The sequence below is a fragment of the Ursus arctos genome, unplaced genomic scaffold (genome assembly GCF_023065955.2).
Source record: "Ursus arctos isolate Adak ecotype North America unplaced genomic scaffold, UrsArc2.0 scaffold_34, whole genome shotgun sequence".
Taxonomy (NCBI): domain Eukaryota; kingdom Metazoa; phylum Chordata; class Mammalia; order Carnivora; family Ursidae; genus Ursus; species Ursus arctos.
In genome coordinates, this window is record NW_026623030.1 from 10,016,645 (window position 1) to 10,035,847 (window position 19,203).

Below are 19,203 nucleotides of genomic sequence, written 5' to 3' on the forward strand. Positions count from 1 at the left end.
TAGCATTTATTTTGAGCCAAGTACTGTATTAGCCGATATATTAAAATATTTTCACAAAACAAAAAATATTTCACAAATATTTTCAAAAGTAGATAAAATGTCTAATGACACTGCCATCAAAATTTTTAGATTCATTCAAAAACATACCATTTCGGAGATAAAACAGAGTTCTGACTGACATAATCTAATTAATATGGAACATTATTAGCTGTCTACTATTTGACGTCAATCTGCCTTAGTGTCTCCATCACTGCAAAAATGGTAACTGGTGCATCCTTTCAGCCCAATCTGTCTAAGGGCTACTGCAAAAATCAATGTTCCTCAAGGTGAAGCCAATCGGTTTTGGGCTTTAGAACTCCTCCAACCTCCAGTACTATTTTCAATCCATTGTTCTTCTAGAATACCAATGGGTATAAAACAGAAGTAACAACAGGAGAAAACCATGTAAACCAGTGTCTGTCTTTTCTCTTTCCTTTTAATTCAACATAATCTTTTCATGTTCCTCTGAAAAATGTTAGACACAGCCTACAGTTAGATCCATATTTCCTTTTCTGAAATATTAGAATGTCTAGTATCTTCTCTTATTTGATTATTTCTAGATGGCATATTGGTCCCACTGAGTAAATCAATTTACTTCTAGAGGTGTTGTGATTTAGAGGTACAGAATCTTAGAGCTATTAAAAAAAAAAGTATTCTTTAGATAACCCTGAAATCCATTCTTTAGAAAACCCTGAAAGCAGAAGTTAATTCATTCACACACAGTCATATAGTTATTGAAAAATTAAAAAAATATAATCCAGGTCCATAAGCTTCTGGGCCAGTGGCCTTACCACCATCCCATTCCACCTCATTAACATCAGCTATGGACAGTGATTCTTGATCTTCCTTTGTGCAAAATATTCAATCTTGGCAAATTTGATAACCTATCAGTTTTCAGTGCCTGAGTCCAAAGTCTTCAAAGGCTAAGAAATGTCCTACTTTAAATTGCTGTCAGACCAAATACTTTCATCATATTTACCTCTCATGGGAGATTTCATGGCAGCTTCTACCATCCCCACCAGAAGCTGGAGACTCTTGGGGTCCTGAGCCAGTCCAGAGGCAAAGGCTGCCAGGGCATCGGCATGACGTCCGAGGTACTGGAGGGCAACACCCTGTCGGAAGTATGCCTGGAAATAAAGAAAAGATACTGCGTGTTTTACTTATACACTATGCTCCAAGAAGGCTGATGGTGATTCTTTATTACAACAACTGGTCAGCAGGTCTAAGAGGGAGATTGTCTTGGTTCAAAAACCTAGTAAACAGTCTGAAATCAATTCTGATTTATTCCAACATCCTAAAACGTGAGCCTCCTTCTTTCAAGGAAATTATATTTAAAACTTTCACTCTTCTCACTTCTAGAACATTTATTAACTCTACAACATTCTTTGGCATTACAAATTGGTTTTTTTGGATGTTTTTTAAAATATTTTTTATCCTACCTTTAACCACACAAGCTCCTCAAAGACGGGTGTTTGTAGATTTTTCTATATCTCACCAAAGTATCTGGTACGGTGCAAGATACATGAGAGACACTCAAATTCCACTTACTTCAAATTTTCCCCTTTTATATAATTAAAGGGAAAAATCAATGTGTGATGGTTATTAAGATAATTTTAATAATGAGTACTATAACATGGCTATATTTAATGTGGTGTTTCAGACATAATATTTAAAAGTTGATATCTAAAATATGCATGCTTCGCTTGGAAACAAAATAAGATTATTGTCCTTTGTGTTCTTTAATTGGATTAGTTTAAAAACTAGTATTACAACTCTGATTTTAGAAAACATCTTTCCTTGCAGCTAATTGCAGAAAGGGCCAGAAAATTAATAAAATACTTAAATTTTAGAATAGTCTTAAGATACGCAGTTTGTTTTTAGGCACACAGAGTAAAAAGAAGTAAATGAACAAAATGTTACTACCATATAACTACTGAAGGACATCGTGCCTGATTAAATGATACACAAAAATGACATTGATACACTCACTGCTTATATGACATCTACTTCTAAAATACCTGGCCTTCTGTTTCACTTAAATAATCTTATTATATGTTTATAACAAACATTTAACTTTTTCAGTCCAATATACTTTGAAATTGTCACAAATTATATTCATGGCATCTAAATGAAGTTTCAAACAACTCCTAAAACTGCCACTCAATAAACTTAATACAAAATTTTATATTTTTATATTATATACACTGAACAAGAGCACTTTTCATGTATACAAAACATATGTACTTACTTATCTTATTTCATTTTTATAACTCCCCGTTGAAGTAATTTAGGATAGGTAATATTATTAAGTGTTTCTATTAAGAAACAATCCATAAACAGAATGAATACTCAATTATGGGCTATTCAGACTTCTATTAGTTTAAACTACCAGCAGCTGTTAGAATTCAGACCCTAGTAAGACAATAACCTGTAAATGCACTTTCATTACTAATTCATAAGATCACTTCCTTTCAATGGACTCAGCCACGGTTTTAATCTTTAATGTGTTTATAGACATTTGTCACTACCCTTTTCATGTCACATTTTCGGTGATTTTTATAATCCAAGAGGCAATGTATACTACATTCCAACTAAAAAAACTATAGTTTAGCTTTAATATAGCATTTCTAGAAAATGTAAACTAAAACAAAAAGTATACTTATTTATATATACACATATATATGCCAAATATCTGTAAATTATTATTATTATTTATGGAGAGAGACAAAAAATGTCTGTAGTTTTTTATTTCAGGTCTATATTTTAAGAAACACAAAAATCTACTGTGGTAATCATTTCAATTACAATTACAATATATATAAGGCAAATCTTACCATACACCTTCAACTAACACAGTTATTTCAATAAAACTGGGGGGGAAAACACACAAAAATCTTATAAGAGTCTCAATGAATTTTGATAATTTCTTGTATATTTAAAACAAAACATCATTCATTACTTCACTGAAAGAACTGCTTTCCCCGTCTGACAATGAGATCACTGAAAAGTATGATTTATCTATTCTGTCCAGGTAGGCAAAGTTCAGTATTAAATGCAAGTTAAGGTCTCAAGTTTACACGGCAGTTACACAAGAAGAGTGTGCATGTTTTGTCGTTTTCTTAGGGCACTCAGAAATGAGATAAGAAAAGGTACAACTTGGCCATGCGTCCAAGGAAAAGAATCCTGGTTTCCTTTCTTCAGAAGATTTTGAAAAGAGGTACAAGAGAGAAGGCTCAAAGGTCTCCTTGGTCCTCCCTTAGGCCCCTCCAGAGCCCCCAACTCAACTTTATATGATCTCCTCACTTAAAAGCTTAAGAGTTGTATCCCATCTGATTACCCCCCCTTTCTTTATCCCAAAAGGGGGAATGAAGCATGAGAGACTATGGACTCTGAGAAACAAACTGAGGGCTTCGGAGGGGAGGGGGGTAGGGGAATGGGATAGACTGGTGATGGGTAGTAAGGAGGGCACGTATTGCATGGTGCATTGGGTGTCATACGCAACTAATGAATCATCGAACTTTACATCAGAAACCAGGGATGTACTGTATGGGGACTAACATAATATAATAAAAAAACATTAAAAAAAAAAAAAGAGTTGTATCCCAGTCAAGACATAAAGCATAATTAGATCAAACTCTGACAAACCCCTGTTCTAAACTCATAGATTGGGACTCCCCCAACTTTTTCCATACAATACTCATTGCACATACAAATAGCTGTTGAATAAAAATTAGTTATCTGTATTAGTTATCTACACTTTTGTGAGAGAAATGCCACTATGGAGTTCAACTGATTATGATAAAACATAGACCGCAGGTTACTGTGATAGAATAAAAAGAATTTAGCACAGTGTGCCTGACACAGAGTAAATACACAATAAAATTAGCTGTTTTGATTAATGAGAAGAGAATCATAATACATAATTACAGACCAACAGAATATAAGGGGAATCTAAGAAATATTTCAAATATTCTATTATTCAATATAATATGATTCAATTCCTATCATTGCTTCATTCACTCCTCCCCTTGCTCCCTAAAAGACTGTTTAAAACTGGGAACTCACAGCTTTAAGGCTCCCAGACAAAATTTGATCCACCCAACTAAAACGAATTAGTATTGTCAAGTCTTGAGAGATTCAGCAGCCACTCACAGGATCTTCTGCCAGCCTTTTCCAAGGCAAAGGTCAAGATGTGCTGAAATTCATAGCTGTTTACCGTGGCTTCGAGAGAACTGATGTGATCTGCTGTAGCCTATCTGCTTCTCCCCTACCGATTCCTGCTACTAGTTTTACTCCTACCATCATAGGTTTCACAGGAAGCTAATTCATCTAGGAAAGGGGCAAATTTTGATCATCAAGGATTGAGCAGAAGCAGTAGATGCCCAGCACAGCAAGGAACGGGGTGCCCTTGGAGCAATGTTGAACACTTGGTGCCCAGCCAACCTCAGCAACCCCCTCATGTACACCACATTCTAGCCACAGATTATGCAGCAGATGGAGAAGGAAGAGCAACATGGACTCACTACTCAGAGCACCTATACCCTGAGAATAATGGTTTTAACCTAAAGCTTTAGCCAAGAAGAGAAACTTAAAGGGTGTCAGTGAATACGCTGGAATAAAGGTGGAAAGCCGAGAGTTTCAAGTGTTGCAGAGTCATTCACCACAAAGAACCCTCAATGATTATTCCACACATGCTACTCAATAACCTCACAAATAATACAAATACAACTGGTTACAAGAATAAGTTTCCATGCTTCCTTCCTTCCATTAATATTCCCGAAAAATCTACAGCACCAGGCACTGTGATGTGTACCACAAATAAAAAGAAACAGGCAGGACTCTTAGCCTCAAGCTACTCGCAGTCCAGAGGAGAAGAATATAAAAAGCTCTAAATGTCTTGACTGCTACCTGCAGTAGCCACTTACTAATAGTAAGGGCTTGTAATATTTCAGCAGTAATAAAAATGTAACTAACAACCAAAGTATTCATGCCTATTGTTGAAATTGTTAGCATTTGCTTTTGATTATGTGGCCATTCCTCTCATCTCAGAGAGTCTGCAATGGACTGAACATTTGTATCCCTCCAAATCAGTATGTTGAAACCTAATCCCCACCGTGATGATATCTGGAGGTGGAGTTCTAGGAAGGTGATTAGGTCTAGAGTGGAGCCCCCATGAATGAGATCAGTGCTCTTATAAAAGAGACCCAAAATCTCCCTCTCCCCTTCTGCCACATGAGGACACAGCAAGGAACAGACATGGCCTGTCTATTCACTAGGAAATGGGCCCTTACCAGACACTAAATCTGCAGTCACCTTGATCTTGGACTTCCCAATGAGAAATAAATGTTCGTTGTTTAAGCCAACCGGTCTATGGTATTTTGTTACAGCAGTCCAGATGGGCTAAAACAGGGTTAAAGTACAAACACTCAAAGACTAAACGGGGGAAACAGCAAGCTCTTCACCCTTCAAGCACTCCTGGAAGCAGTGACGGACCTGGAAGCCTTTACTTTGAACATCCCATTTCTGGTTTCCAGTTCTAAAACATCACTGAACTTGGCCATAACATAACATGTTACTCTCCCACAGCTCAAGTGAGTGATGAGGTAAATTACTATGCTCATGGGCACATATATATACTTAGGACATAAAATATAGAACAAATACATGTAATATGTAATGCTACATAAAATTACACGTGTTTGCTTATATGTACAATCTGTTACCTAGTTCAAGCACTCACAAATATTCTGCTTTCAATTAATCTTTACTTTCTCATGTTATACTTCAATATTGCTAATCTTTCACTGTTTGAACATTTTTACATTTTCTAAAGAATAAATATGTCTATAACATGGTGATATGCTTGCTAGCCAATCATACCACCTGCTACCACATCATCGCCACCTTTTTCAACAATGTTTATAAATTGCCTAACTACTTTGCTGAATTTTCCCTTATTATTTTATTTAAAAATGAGTAGAAATGGGGAAAATAGAAATGCCAATTCTCGTTTCTAAAAAGCAACAGTATTAATCTATAATTTAACACAACTGGGTCAAAACGAAAATGATTACCGGGTGCCAAAGGCAGAAAAACTTTAATATCACTGGATGTACACAGAACAACTAACTATGCTCAGTTGTGATGGAAAAGAATAAAATTAGAGAACATGAAAAAATGATTCTTAAAAGGGAAAGGCATGATTTGAGATTTTATTTTTTAGTTATCTAGGAAGTAACACTTTCCACTCACTGAACATGTCAATCTCTGGTTTAATATTTTCCTTCTTAATATTTTATATATTTGACTTTCAGGAATGCTTTGTATGGGAAAATAAAAGACTATTAGTACTTAAAATAGATATAAGACATATGAGAAAAATGTAAATATATACAAATTACCTACTATCACATTTATTATACATTATAAATTACACATTATATCACATAAAAATGTATACATAAAAATGAAGGCATAGAATCCACGTCCTCAATAAGTTGTTTAAAAAAATAATAAAAAAAGATTTTATCTGTACCTGAAAGAGAGAGAGCACAAGGAGTGAGAGGAGCAGAGTGGGAGGGAAAGGGACAAGCAGACTGTGTTGAGCCCAGAGCCCAACACAGGGCTAAATCCCAGGACCCTGAGATCATGACCCAAGCTGAAACCAAGAGTTGGACGCTTAACTGAATGAGCCACCCAGGTGCCCCCTCAATAAGTTGTCACCCTCTCATATCAAATAGGCACCTGTATGGATACATACATGCTACTTACTTTTTTTCTTTCCTTACATGCAAATTATTTTTGTTATATATTTTGTTACATATGTTTCACTTAGAAAAAGGGATAAATTAATAGAACTTTCTACAATGATAGAACTGTTCTCGGTATTCTCTAATGATGGCAGCCTCTAGCCAGTCACACTTGGCCACCGAGCACTTGAAATGTGGCTAAAGTGACTAAGAAACTAAATTTGAAATTTTATTTCATTTTAATTACTTCAAATTTAAATAGCCAGGAGTGGCTGGTAGCTACTAGAATGGACAATGCAGTTCTAAAATTTGGTCTGCCTCTAACAACAAACCTCCAAACTGGAAATTGAAAGGGGATATATTAAATGAGAGAAATAACTACTACCAAGCTCTGAACTAAAGCTATGTGCCTTACTCCCAACGCAGCTGTGGTGAAAAGAGAAAGGACTCAGAAGGCTGACGTCGGAATCCTGTCCTGATTTACTTTCTAGCTGTGTGCCTTTGGCCAAGATACTTAACTTCACCAAACTTCATGCTCCATTTCCACTTTTTTTTTTTTTTAAGATTTTTATTTATTTATTTGACAGAGAGAGACAGCCAGCGAGAGAGGGAACACAAGCAGGGGGAGTGGGAGAGGAAGAAGCAGGCTCCCAGCGGAGGAGCCTGATGTCGGGCTCGATCCCAGAACGCCGGGATCATGCCCTGAGCCAAAGGCAGACGCTTAACGACTGAGCCATCCAGGCGCCCCTCCATTTCCACTTATAGAGAGAATAATGATGACCTCAAAGGGTTGTAACAATGATTGCTGACTGATTTCACGTATGAAATACAAAACACAGAGTAGCCACTTTTTAAAAAGCTGAACAGAACTGATTGTTTCACTGTTACTCTTATTTGGTATTTGCTATTTAATCAAGTGGCTCATCTGCTTCACCAGCCTGCAGATCAGAAATCACCTTTGGTGAAGTGGGCCAGGGACTGACAAAAACTAGACACAAAACAAAAATTAATGATCATATGATTACCTTGAGTCACTAGGGAAAGAGTTAATTTACATTTGGCACCTTCTGTTTAAGAAGCCTGTAAAGTAGGAGTGCCTGGGTGGCTCGCTTGAGCGGCTGACTCTTGATTTCCGCTCAGGTCGTGATCTCAGGGCTGTGAGATCGAGCCCTGCAATGGGGTGTGGAGTCTGCTTAGGATTCCCTCTCTGCCCCCTCCCCCTGCTCCCCTCTTCCTCTCTTTAAAAAAAAATTAAAAATATTTACACTTTGGCAATTGATTGGGTAGGCTTCAATTATCTAGTAAATTCATTATCTGGGAAAAACATCATATGTAGTTTAAATAAGGTTCACTGGCCCAGGTGAAAAAGAAGATGGAGGTGGCAGAAAATAGATGACCAAAAATACAGTAAAAAAAAAAAAAAAAAAAAAATCAAAAATCTGTGTGTAGAAACATGAAACAGTCTTTCCTCCCAGAGGCTCTATACTGACACACCGATTATGAAAATTACAAGGTTTACAAGGTTGTAAGGCCCAAGCCTGACACCTATTTTTTTAATTATTTATTTATTTATTTTATAGGTTTTATTTATTTATTTGGCAGAGAGAGAGAGAGAGAGAGAGAGAGCACTCCTTCCATTAGGAGCCCGATGTGGGGCTTGATCACCAGGACCTTGGGATCATGACCTGAGCCAAAGGCAGACGTTTAACCGACTGAGCCACCCAGGCATCCCAATGACACCTATTTTAGAATCAACAAGAGCCCCATCTTACCATAGCAGTCCTGCCACTATAAATCATCACTAAGTTCTACCGCATATATGTAGGTGTTTTATTTTCTAAAAACTTTTCTGGCTATCATTCCTTCAGCTGCTAACTCTGTGCCCCACACAGTGCTAGGTGCTTTCCATAGCTTATCACTAACCCTCACAATGTCTTGCGAGACGGTCCTATAATGCCTATGACACAAAAGAAGTGGTTATGAAACTTGCCCCAAATCATACAGCTACAAAGTGAGACAAACCCGCTGCCAAACTCTTTCTCTTTCCACTATTCCACACTACCTCTTTGATAAAAGAATTAATGGTGTGCAATTAACCTCTAAATCAAGGTTTTTGTCTGCGAACTCTTGTACTCGCAAAATTCAACCTATGGAGGCAGAAATGAAGGAAAATCAGAATTGACACAGAAAATTTATGAACATGAATATTTAATCTCTATTCCATTAGCAACCGTTGATTGTAGAACAATTTTTAATGAATTGAATGGAGGAAAAATTCATTTCATTAACCTTTCATATAAATGTATTATTATTGAACCAAACAGGCCACTGTACTTGCAACTCAGTTCGATGTTAATTAGATTACAGGCATGAGGCTTTAAATCAAAAAGAAACAAAAGAAGCCATCAGCAAGCTTCTCAGCCACTGCTTGTTTGTTTGCTGGCTAAAATGGATTTTTACCTGCAATACAAATTGCTATGCTTCTTTTATTTTCCGACATTTTCAAGTGAATTTTCTCTCGCTTCTGTATGCCGACACTTTATATTAAAAATAAAAATAAAAATAAATAAAACCTTGAGAATCAGCAAAGAGCACATTCTTCATGTAGCAATATGTTTTACCTGCTCAGCTGGGAGTAATCATTCCTATCTCTCCAGAAAACTACACTTGTATTTTTTACTAGTCTGCCTTATTGTATGCTGAAAGCACATGCAAGATATTGGAAGCTATTTTAGAAAACACCATTATTGAGTTTGCAACCCGGAGACAGAGGCCCAAATGGCCTAAACATAATGTTCTAACCAAATCTGCAGCTGTGAGTTGTTTTTCTCCCCAACATAGGCTTTTCGTCCATTTAATCTGCTCTCAGTCCTAATTGTTTCATATCATATCAGTTATTCCTTTTCCCAAAATTAATTTTTAGCTACTTGTAGCAAAAGTGTCAAGATAAAAAAAATTTATGGGAAAATCATATTTTAAAAAGAAATTAGAAATCTGATAAGAAGTTAAAGAAAAGATAAAATGACAACCAGGAGTTAACTAAGTAGGTGTCATTTTCTAGAGCTGGAGTGATTCCCAATGTTAATGTTTATGTCAGATTATAAAATGTGTGTACCATCATCTGGAGTTTCTCTTCTGAGCTTTAAAAATAAACAGTGAAGGAAGTTTGAAGTCCCCTAGAGCAATGGTTCTGAAGTTTCCATATCTTGTGCCTTCGCTCTATGGGTGTGGCATAGGAAGAGTATAAAATCATGCCAAGAAGAAAAGCAGAGAATTTCCTGAACATTCTCCAAGAAATCATCTGGCTTTAGCAAGAGTTCTATGCCCCTGCCCTACCAATCTTTCCCCAATCCTGGAACACAGAGCTTCTGTGCCTTCACACACACAGCCTGGTCCTGGGGAATGTGGTAAGACTAGAAGCAAAGTGGAAAAAAATAATGGTGGGCAGAGAGAATGGTGGATGTGGGAAAACAGTAAAACCAACAGTATGGGAATGAAAAGAGACTGTATCTCACTAGCTACTGAAAAAAACAATTGGCATCTCACCTACCATAATGTAGTTACACCGAAACCATGCCACATTAATGGGAATCCATTCCTTCCAGAAAGCAGTTTATCAGAAATTATTACAGGGCACCTAGGTGGTTCAGTTGGTTAAGCATCTGCCTTCAGCTCAGGTCATGATCTCAGAGTCCTGGGATTGACCCCCAGGTCCAGGGCTACCTGCTCAGCGGGGTGTCCGCTTCTCCCTCTCCCTCTTCCCCTCCCCTCCTGCTCATTCTCTCTCTCTCTCTCAAATAGATAAAATCTTTAAAAAAAAAATATTGCCGTAAGTGCTATATATTGGGATAGGGGAGTTCTACATAAGGTTTCCTTGAGCAGATGAAGTTCTACCATTAGTAACTCACTTCATGATCTTGCTGATCTATCAACTCTTTTTCTCATAAAATTGTAACTTAAATGGGAGTCCATAGCATTGTACCATGGAGAAGAGCAAAGCTATACAATGACATAACACATCTCCTGAAAAACCAAATTTATTTGAAGCTTCTGGGAGGGAATTTTTTTTAAATAATGAACTTTATTTTTAGAGCAGTTTTAGATTCACTGTAAAACTGAATGAAAAGTACGAAGAATTCCCATTATAACCATTGTTCTGACATACTCAGGACTTCCCCCACGATCAACATCCCGCACCACGGTGGTACTTGCTTACAATCAATGGGGAATTATTTTTATAAGGAAAATTACAGAAGAAAATGAAGAGCTCACACTTTTTTTAAAAAGAACATAAGGAAATGCCCGTCTCCACTCTGCCTATGGTCCCAATAGGAAGAGTCCCTGTCTTCTGACTTTAGGTGTTTGGCAAAGCAAAATTTGAGAAGCACCGCCTAAACCACCGACAACTAACCTTTGTCAAAGGCTTCAGTGGCAAGTTAGCAGAGTCTCCAGAAAAGAGGAGGGGAGAGGGACATGAAGAGGGTGACATGAGCAAGTGGTGAGAGCAGGGTTGAAAGGTAAGAATATATGCCCCCAAAAGCTTGCACAAACATTTCACTCGTGTTTTTCTACATGATAAACTTCACTGCCTATATCTCTCCCTTTCCTACGTTATGTAATCTTTCCACATTGGCACCTGTGTGTTAGGGTGCCACATACCACACCGAAAAACGAGAACAAGGAAAATGTCAGCCTCTCAATACTTACCAGCACAAAAATGTAACAATACACGTTGTATCTTTTCAAAAGAGAAGGGGTTCCATCTCTAGGCAAGATGGAGTATCTAGTATTTCCCACTGAATACAACTACGCCCTAGAAAGACTTAATGGAACAGCTCTCTGAAGATTCTAAAGAGTAAATGGTAGCAGATGAATTGAGGAAGGAGAACAGAATTCAAAGTAGTATCAAACCAGCAATGGTTTTCCTGTTTTATTTATCCTTTCCATCTGGTATTACCGAGCTCGGATTCAAAAGCAGCTCAAAATAAGGAAGTACTCATTGGATTCAAACAGAAAACACTCCAAGAAAAGTCTCCTCCCTCTGGTCAAAGGAGCAAAAAGGAGGACTCCTGAGGGTAAGAGTGGAGAAAATCCTGTATTTTAAGTCCTCTTTCCATTCTTTCCCAGTCTAACACCCCAGACAAGTAACAGGAACAGCAAAAGCAGTGGTTGCTGGACAGGCATCCCAAATTCTGAGGGACCATTTTCTCTGGTCCCAAGAGTACAGGATGAGTCCCAATGCTTTTTTCTTTCTCTCTGCCCTCTCACTGTTTGATGCCTCATATAAAGGTAATTGTGGGATATGCATGGCAAAACAGAGAGACTCAAGTCCCACTTTCGGCTAGAGAATGGGAAGGGAAGGGGGTAGCCAGGGAGTTGGAAAGTATCAGGGAGATCAGATACAGAAGGGGACTTTTGAGAATAATCCCATAAAGAGCTGTTCTAGATCTGACCCTAAATAGCATATCAAAGGCTTTGAGAACTAAACTACCACCCAGTTCTCAGACTGGCCAATGCAATGGGTGATACACACAAAAGAAAGGTCCTAGTAGAACTACAAAGGCTCTGAAAACTTAACTGGCATTGGAACCAAAGTCCACAAAACGTGGGATGGGGCTTATACCCTGAACCTCACCAGGTAAACTGTTCATTAAAACAAACCAAACAGCAATTTAAAAAAACAAAAAACAGAACAAAAAAACCTACATGACCTAATCCCCTTAGCTCTCCCCTTAGAAAAGAAAACGGCGTTTATTTTATAGTTGGAAAACCTAGGTAAAGAGGTTAAAGTTCACAGTGCCTTCCCCTTAGCACAGTATAGCTGTAAACAGGCAGTTCTGTTTTGCACGTCCTATTTACAAAGACTTTAATCCTGAAAGGGTTTATGCCAGGGATTCAGGTTTCCCATTTTCTTTCTTTGTTTTTGTTTTCTTAGGTAGTTATTTATGTGACTGTCCTCCTAACTAAATGGACCAATCTGGGCATAAACCATTTTCTCATTTTCTCTGCTTATAGAAAGGAATGGTTTATTTCAGCACTACAGATAACATCTTGAGGTCTCAGGAGGATGACAAATTGAAACAGTCTCTTTCTTGCCTAACATTTCTTACCCAAGAGTCAAGTGATGATGTTAAGGAATAAACCTCTCTTCTCCTGACAATTTGCACTTACTTTCTTAATAGCCCTGCTAAGATTCAATGAATTTCAGTTCGCTTAGAGCCTACTTAGTGCCTGCCAACAGGCACAGGAAGCTTTCATTCATCAGCATAATAGTCCTTTTGGTGAAGCCGTCCTATTGAAATTATGGCAGCAATTCCAAAAAAGAAACAGCAGAGATGGGACAAATGAATTCCCTTTCAAAAAGAGCCATCAGAATAGCATAGTAGTTCCTACATAACTAGAAACTTAAAAAATTATTTTGATTATGTTTGGAAATTTTATTCAGGATATTTATTTGAATATATGTATTCAAATATAATCAATGTAAAATCACATACCTAGTCACTGGGATTATCTATACTTTGCAAAATCATTTGAAAACAAGCACAACCACCAAAAGCAACTATTGGTAATCGTGCACAAATAGCAACATTCACAGACAAGTGGTGCCTCACTGGCTAAACGGTTCCAGATTCGTGCTCTTCTTTGACCTGGTAAGGTCTCCTGCACCACATAATTCTAGTGTGCTACTTGACAGGTACCTTTTGCTGCAACAATGATGTGGTAATGCATCTGTCCCAAAGATCGCAAATTGCTAACATTGTTCCCTCTATCACTTAAGCTCTCTATAAAACTTTTAGACTGAAACATTGTCTAGTATTATTTGTTGATGAGTTTTAAACTGTAGAATCAAAATGATTTCATATTTTTAATTAAATTAATCTTTGGCGGGTTTTTTTTTTTCCTGTAACTGTATCGCCTTTTATCAAAAATGTGTTCTCTACCTATTGTGTATAAATGAATTCAGTGCTGTATGGATATAGAAGAAGAGATCATTAATCTCAGCTTTCAGAAAGCATATAGTCAACGTGGGGAAATATATAAAAAAAATGCACATTGAATAATTAAAGAATTGTTTCAGGGGCGCCTGGGTGGCTCAGTTGGTTGAGTGTCCGACTTTTGATTTCAGCTCAGGTCCTGAGATCAAGCCCCATGTTGGGCTCTGTGCTCAGTGGGGAGTCTGCTTGAGATTCTCTCTCCCCCTCTCCCTCCACCCCTCCCCCGACTTGCACATGTTCTCTATAATAAATAAATAAATAAAATCTTAAAAAAAGAATTATTCCCAAGCAACATATAAATAAGTGCATGTAAAAATTGAATATGGGTCTTCCTCAATGTACAAAGGAATTGTTTTCTGAAAGTTCACTTTCAAGTCAGTTGCTCAGAATGCCTTAAGCATTTTACCATAAACAAATTATGCTGTAAAGTATGGTTATATTATCCAGCCAGTTCACAATGACCTGGTTCATATAAAATGTCCGCAGATCACAGGACTATCAATATTACAGAAAGGATCAGAAATGGAACTGATGTTTGTTAGTATGTGGCAAGCACTTTCACATAAGTAATGTTATTTAGTCTTAATAATCCTGTAAAGTAGATTATTATGCCTTTCTTTAAAGGTAAGGATCCTGAAACTGATAAAGGTTAAGTCACTTGCCCAAGGTAATAGGTTGTAAGTGACAGAACACAGATTTAAACCCAGAACTGTCTAACTCTGAAGCCAGATCTCCACTCCTATAGCATGTAGCTACCCTCTAAAACAACATTGATCAGGGAGCACTTTTTCAGTGCCCAAAAGGGAACGTCAGGAATATGTCCCACAGACTGAAAGCTCTTGAAGTGCAGAGAAATGCCTTTTCATCTTGGTATCTCCAGTGTGGCTGTCTGACACCGAGTAGGTACCCAAAGATTACTGAATGAACAAACAAAAGAACAAATGAACAAATTAATGGAAAATGAGTTCTTAAAAGGAGGGGTTATTTTTTATTCATATCTATATACATACAACCTACCATAGAGATATAATCTATCAATAAATATTTATTAACTAAAGAATTCCATTCCACTAGCACACCTTCTCTCGTTCTGCTTTTCCTAAATTTGCAATCCCGACCACTTCCAAATTCATGCTTGAACTTAATGTCTTTCAAAATCTCAGTTCTCTCCTTCCTTTGCTTAGATGCTGAAATCCAGAAAGACTAAATCCATATTTACATCTTTTATGCGGCTCAGCATGCTCCCCAGTCAGGACAGATATGAATTTAACCTAGCAAGCTTTACCCATAAAGCTCTTGGATCTCTGAATTTGAAAAAGATGCACAGCCCCTTGGGGAAAAATTATCCAAACTGATATCAATGAAGTGGATTTATCCTGTCCAGAGGAAATGCAAATGCACTTGGTTGCATCAACTTTCTGAAACTACACTTCTAAAGCAAATTAAGAAACCCATTTCAAGTTGTTTGAAAGGAATGTTGGCTGACACTTGCAAATTAGTCTTCTATAGAGAAGTAGCTCTAATTCTGCAGCTTATCATTTCAAATGATTTTAGAGATGAATATTCACATCCCATATCAATTTTTAATGTAATGGATAGAATCCCAAAAGCTTAAAAACTAGGTTCTACTTCATAATCTGTCACTCTCTCTACCTTCTTTCAGGATACATTAATTTTTTAGTAAGTTCTTTTAAGTAGCTCCTAAGATACATTTTTAACCACTACAAGTTCAAAAGCGATATGCAGAGCCCCTAATTTAGTTGATATCTTATGTAAAGAATCCTTATTCATTATAAAATGGTGACCATAATTAAATAAAAATATAGAAGTGATGGGAACACAGGTTCTGAAACTCTCACACTAAAAGTCCTTGAAAAAAAGACAAATCATTTTCTTAAGCTCCCAGATGAACACATTTAATATCCTATACTAACCATGTTGATTATTTTCAAAATTACCCTGAATATTATGAATGGCAAATGTTAAACTACCAAATATCCTGTAATATTGATAAGTACTCTCTAAAGACATGGCTCAGCAATTTCAGGGTATACACTTTGTGAAACAAGAGAACCAGCAGTACTTTAAGAAGGAACAACAACAAAATCTTCAGTCCCTTCGGCACAATTGGCTCAGAGCAATGAAAGAGAAATACTTGTTTTTAAAACATACTTTATATCTACATTTAAATGCCTAATTAATCCTAATAATTAAATGCAGCCACTGACCACTTTCTGCGCAAGATCTCTTTTTTATTTCCATAAACTCTGGAATTTAATGGAAATCATTGTGTCATTATGTCCAGGGTAATAAATGCCTATTGGTCAATAAGCTCTGAACCTTAACAGGCAGTTAACTAATTCAGTTGGAAATAAGACCAATAGTTCTAATGGCCTCTAATTTCACTGCAAGAGTCCAGCCTTATGAACTATAGATGGTTTTCATGAGCTCTTCCTATAGCAGAGGACAGCAATTTAAATGTAAAAAACACGCATTTGAAATTCAAGAGCTTACACTGATCTCATTTGCCAGGGAGACCACAGATCAGAAGAGGTCCTTCCTGAAGAAATATTTCAGCGCCATAAGCAGAACCAACGCAAACAAAAATAGAACAATTTTAAATTACAAGAGCTCAATTTAGTCTATTTGAAAATTATTCAAATTTTCTTATGGTTATTTCAAACAATCTGAATAGTTTGCTTTAAAACTGGACAAAAGTAACAACTGTAAAAACACCTTGTAATAAAAACAAAAAGGGAGGCTTAGAAAGTTGATCTCTTCCTGCTGTCTCACTCACCCTCCCCTGAGAGTGAAGGCCTCTAGATTTCAACATAAATAGATACACTTTAGTATACAGATATCAGTGCACTTGAAATCAAAATAGTCTGGAGACATCAGTATCCACTCAAAACCCAATCCTTTCAAGCTTTTGTGTCACATTGCAACAGCAGAGAAAGCACTTCAAGCGATGAGGTAAGAATGTCCCTTTGCCCTATGATGCCAGGGGGTGACTTCTACATGAAAATGAAAAGAGGTTATGTTCATTGTTCTGCCAACGTTCAATTCTGACCTGACCATTCCAGGCCTCTATCCACCCTTCTACAGTAGCTACACCTACTTCCAGGAAAATCTCTTAAATTACATATTTGGGCTCCTTTATTTGAAATGACATTTCATTTAAAAAACATTTACGTGCCAAAACTCAAACGCCTTTTACTTATTCATCACTTACTTTGTTTAATTACGGTGAAAGAAGTTAAAGGTCTCTGGCATAATTTTGTACCAAATTTTTTGACAAACCTAAAGAAAATAAATTGCTATATTTTCTAGCCTCTAGTTCAATCATAATCACATTTCCTGCAAAACATTTAGACTAGATTAATCTTCCTGAGAGCACAGTAATTAAGACCATAACAATATATGGTAGTAAACTGGAACACTGTTCAAGAAGTAAAGAAACCTTGGGCTGGTTTAACCCTTGTTACTGACCAGCTATGTTAATTTCAATTATTTGCCTTCTCTGGGCCTCAATTCCATCATTACTAAAGTGAGGGGTTAGGTTTAGTGGTCTCTTAAGGTTCTTTAAAACTGTAACATTCTAAAATCCTATTCTATGAAATGAAATCTTCTTTATTTATAGAGTGGCTAACTGCTGAGGCATTCCAAATTTCTCCTTAATAGTTCCACATTCGGGGTGCCTGGGAGGCTCAGTCAGATAAGCTGTTGACTCTTGATTTCAGCTCAGGTTAGGATCTGGGTTCAGGTAGTGATCTCAGGGTCCTGAGATGAGCCCCACATAGGGCTCTGTGCTCAGCAGGGAATCCACTTCTCTCCTTCTCCCTCTACCCTTCCTCTCTCTCTCCTTCTCTCCACCCAAATAAAAAATCTTTAAAAAAAAAAAATACTTTCACATTCACTATCATTTAGAGCCTTATGATTATAACACTTGGTTTCATTTTAATGTCTCCTTTTCAAACACCTTCTTCCTAAAGAGAAAACCTAATATAAGAGTTTTGTGTAAGAAATCTGCCACAACCATCCCCCACAAAGCAAGGCAAGCTTTTCCTTTTAACAAAACATTTGCAATTGGCAAAGAAGGGTGTGAGCCAGTCTATTTCTTTCCATGTGTTAATGAACCACCTATTGCCAAATGGAACTCTCTTCTAATTCCAGACCAGCAAACACCATTTTCTGATGAAGTAAAATGACAAAGTACTAATTAGAAGGAACCTAATCTGAAGTCACAATTCTCATTAATTGGAAGTTACTACAGTAATTATTAACAAGTCACATTATCATTAGACCAAAGAAAACGTCAAAATTGATTTATGCATTCAGGGGTCTCTAATAAATAGGGTCTGAATCCAAGGTCCTCTCTAAAATGACCAGAGTAAAGAAAATAATATTTTACAGGTTAATGAATACTTTGAAAATACCACATTTTTCATCACTCAGATGACTTTTTCCAGTATTAAACATACCCTGAAATATTAAATTAAACTAGATGACCAAAAAGACCAAATACTTCAATGTCTCCAAAGAGTACAACGCGCAGCATCTTCAAGAAGCCTACAACAATCCCAACGAAAACTAATGCCCTGATGATCCTAAAATACATCTATCTCCAAGGTCAAAGGAGTACTGCCTTAATTCAACTGGCTAACTAAGATGAGTTGAAGATAAATGAAAACAAGAATTGTGGGCATTTGGAGACCAATACATCAAAACAACAGAGCAAGGGAAAAAGCTGCTCAATTAATTGGAAAGTCATAATAACATGGGTAAACTTCATGTTTCTTTTGAAATTTGTCAGACTTCCTGATTCTTACGGGTTTTTTTCCCCAATATTTGAACTAGCTCAGCCTATATCATAGAGACATTTTCATGTTAGCAAATTTTCATATGTATTTGTACTCTGGACATAACTTAAAAATTGTTGTTTTTTGTGTTAAACTTCCTAATTGCTACATATGGTCTAGGTTAGAAAAATGTGTTCTCAGAGCTTAATTAACATGTTAATGTGATGGTGACATAAAAAGGTAATATTACTTAACTATTTTACAGTTAAGTTTGCAATTTGAACTCACGTACTTTATGCTAATGCATTTATCATATTATTAATCAGATATAAACATGTATTTCTCAGCTAAAAGGTAGAATAAGCTAAAGATTTTTTTCAATGAGATTTAAACTACACTTACTTTATTTTAAAGTATTTGTATTTTTCTCATTAAAGAATATGGGTTCATTCTAAAAAATTTGGGAAAAATATAAAAGCACAAGAAAAGTAGACTCATCTTTTAATCCTATCACACAGAGATCATTTTGATTCTAACTTACATACTGCCAATATTTTTCTATGCAGACATCAAACATACATTGTTTTATAAAACTTGCAATTACTCTAACCTTTTGTT

General features: G+C 36.7%; 1 protein-coding gene across 3 annotated transcripts in view; it reads right to left on the minus strand.

Annotated features, from left to right (window-relative positions):
- Positions 1-19,203, minus strand: part of TTC28 (tetratricopeptide repeat domain 28) — a 590,823-nt gene that overhangs the window by 293,072 nt on the left and 278,548 nt on the right. For all 3 annotated transcript variants that reach the window (XM_044379027.3, XM_057306077.1, XM_057306078.1), the window contains one exon: positions 1,019-1,166. In XM_044379027.3, coding sequence (XP_044234962.1) covers positions 1,019-1,166 — 148 coding nt within the window. The remainder of the gene's footprint in view (positions 1-1,018; positions 1,167-19,203) is intronic.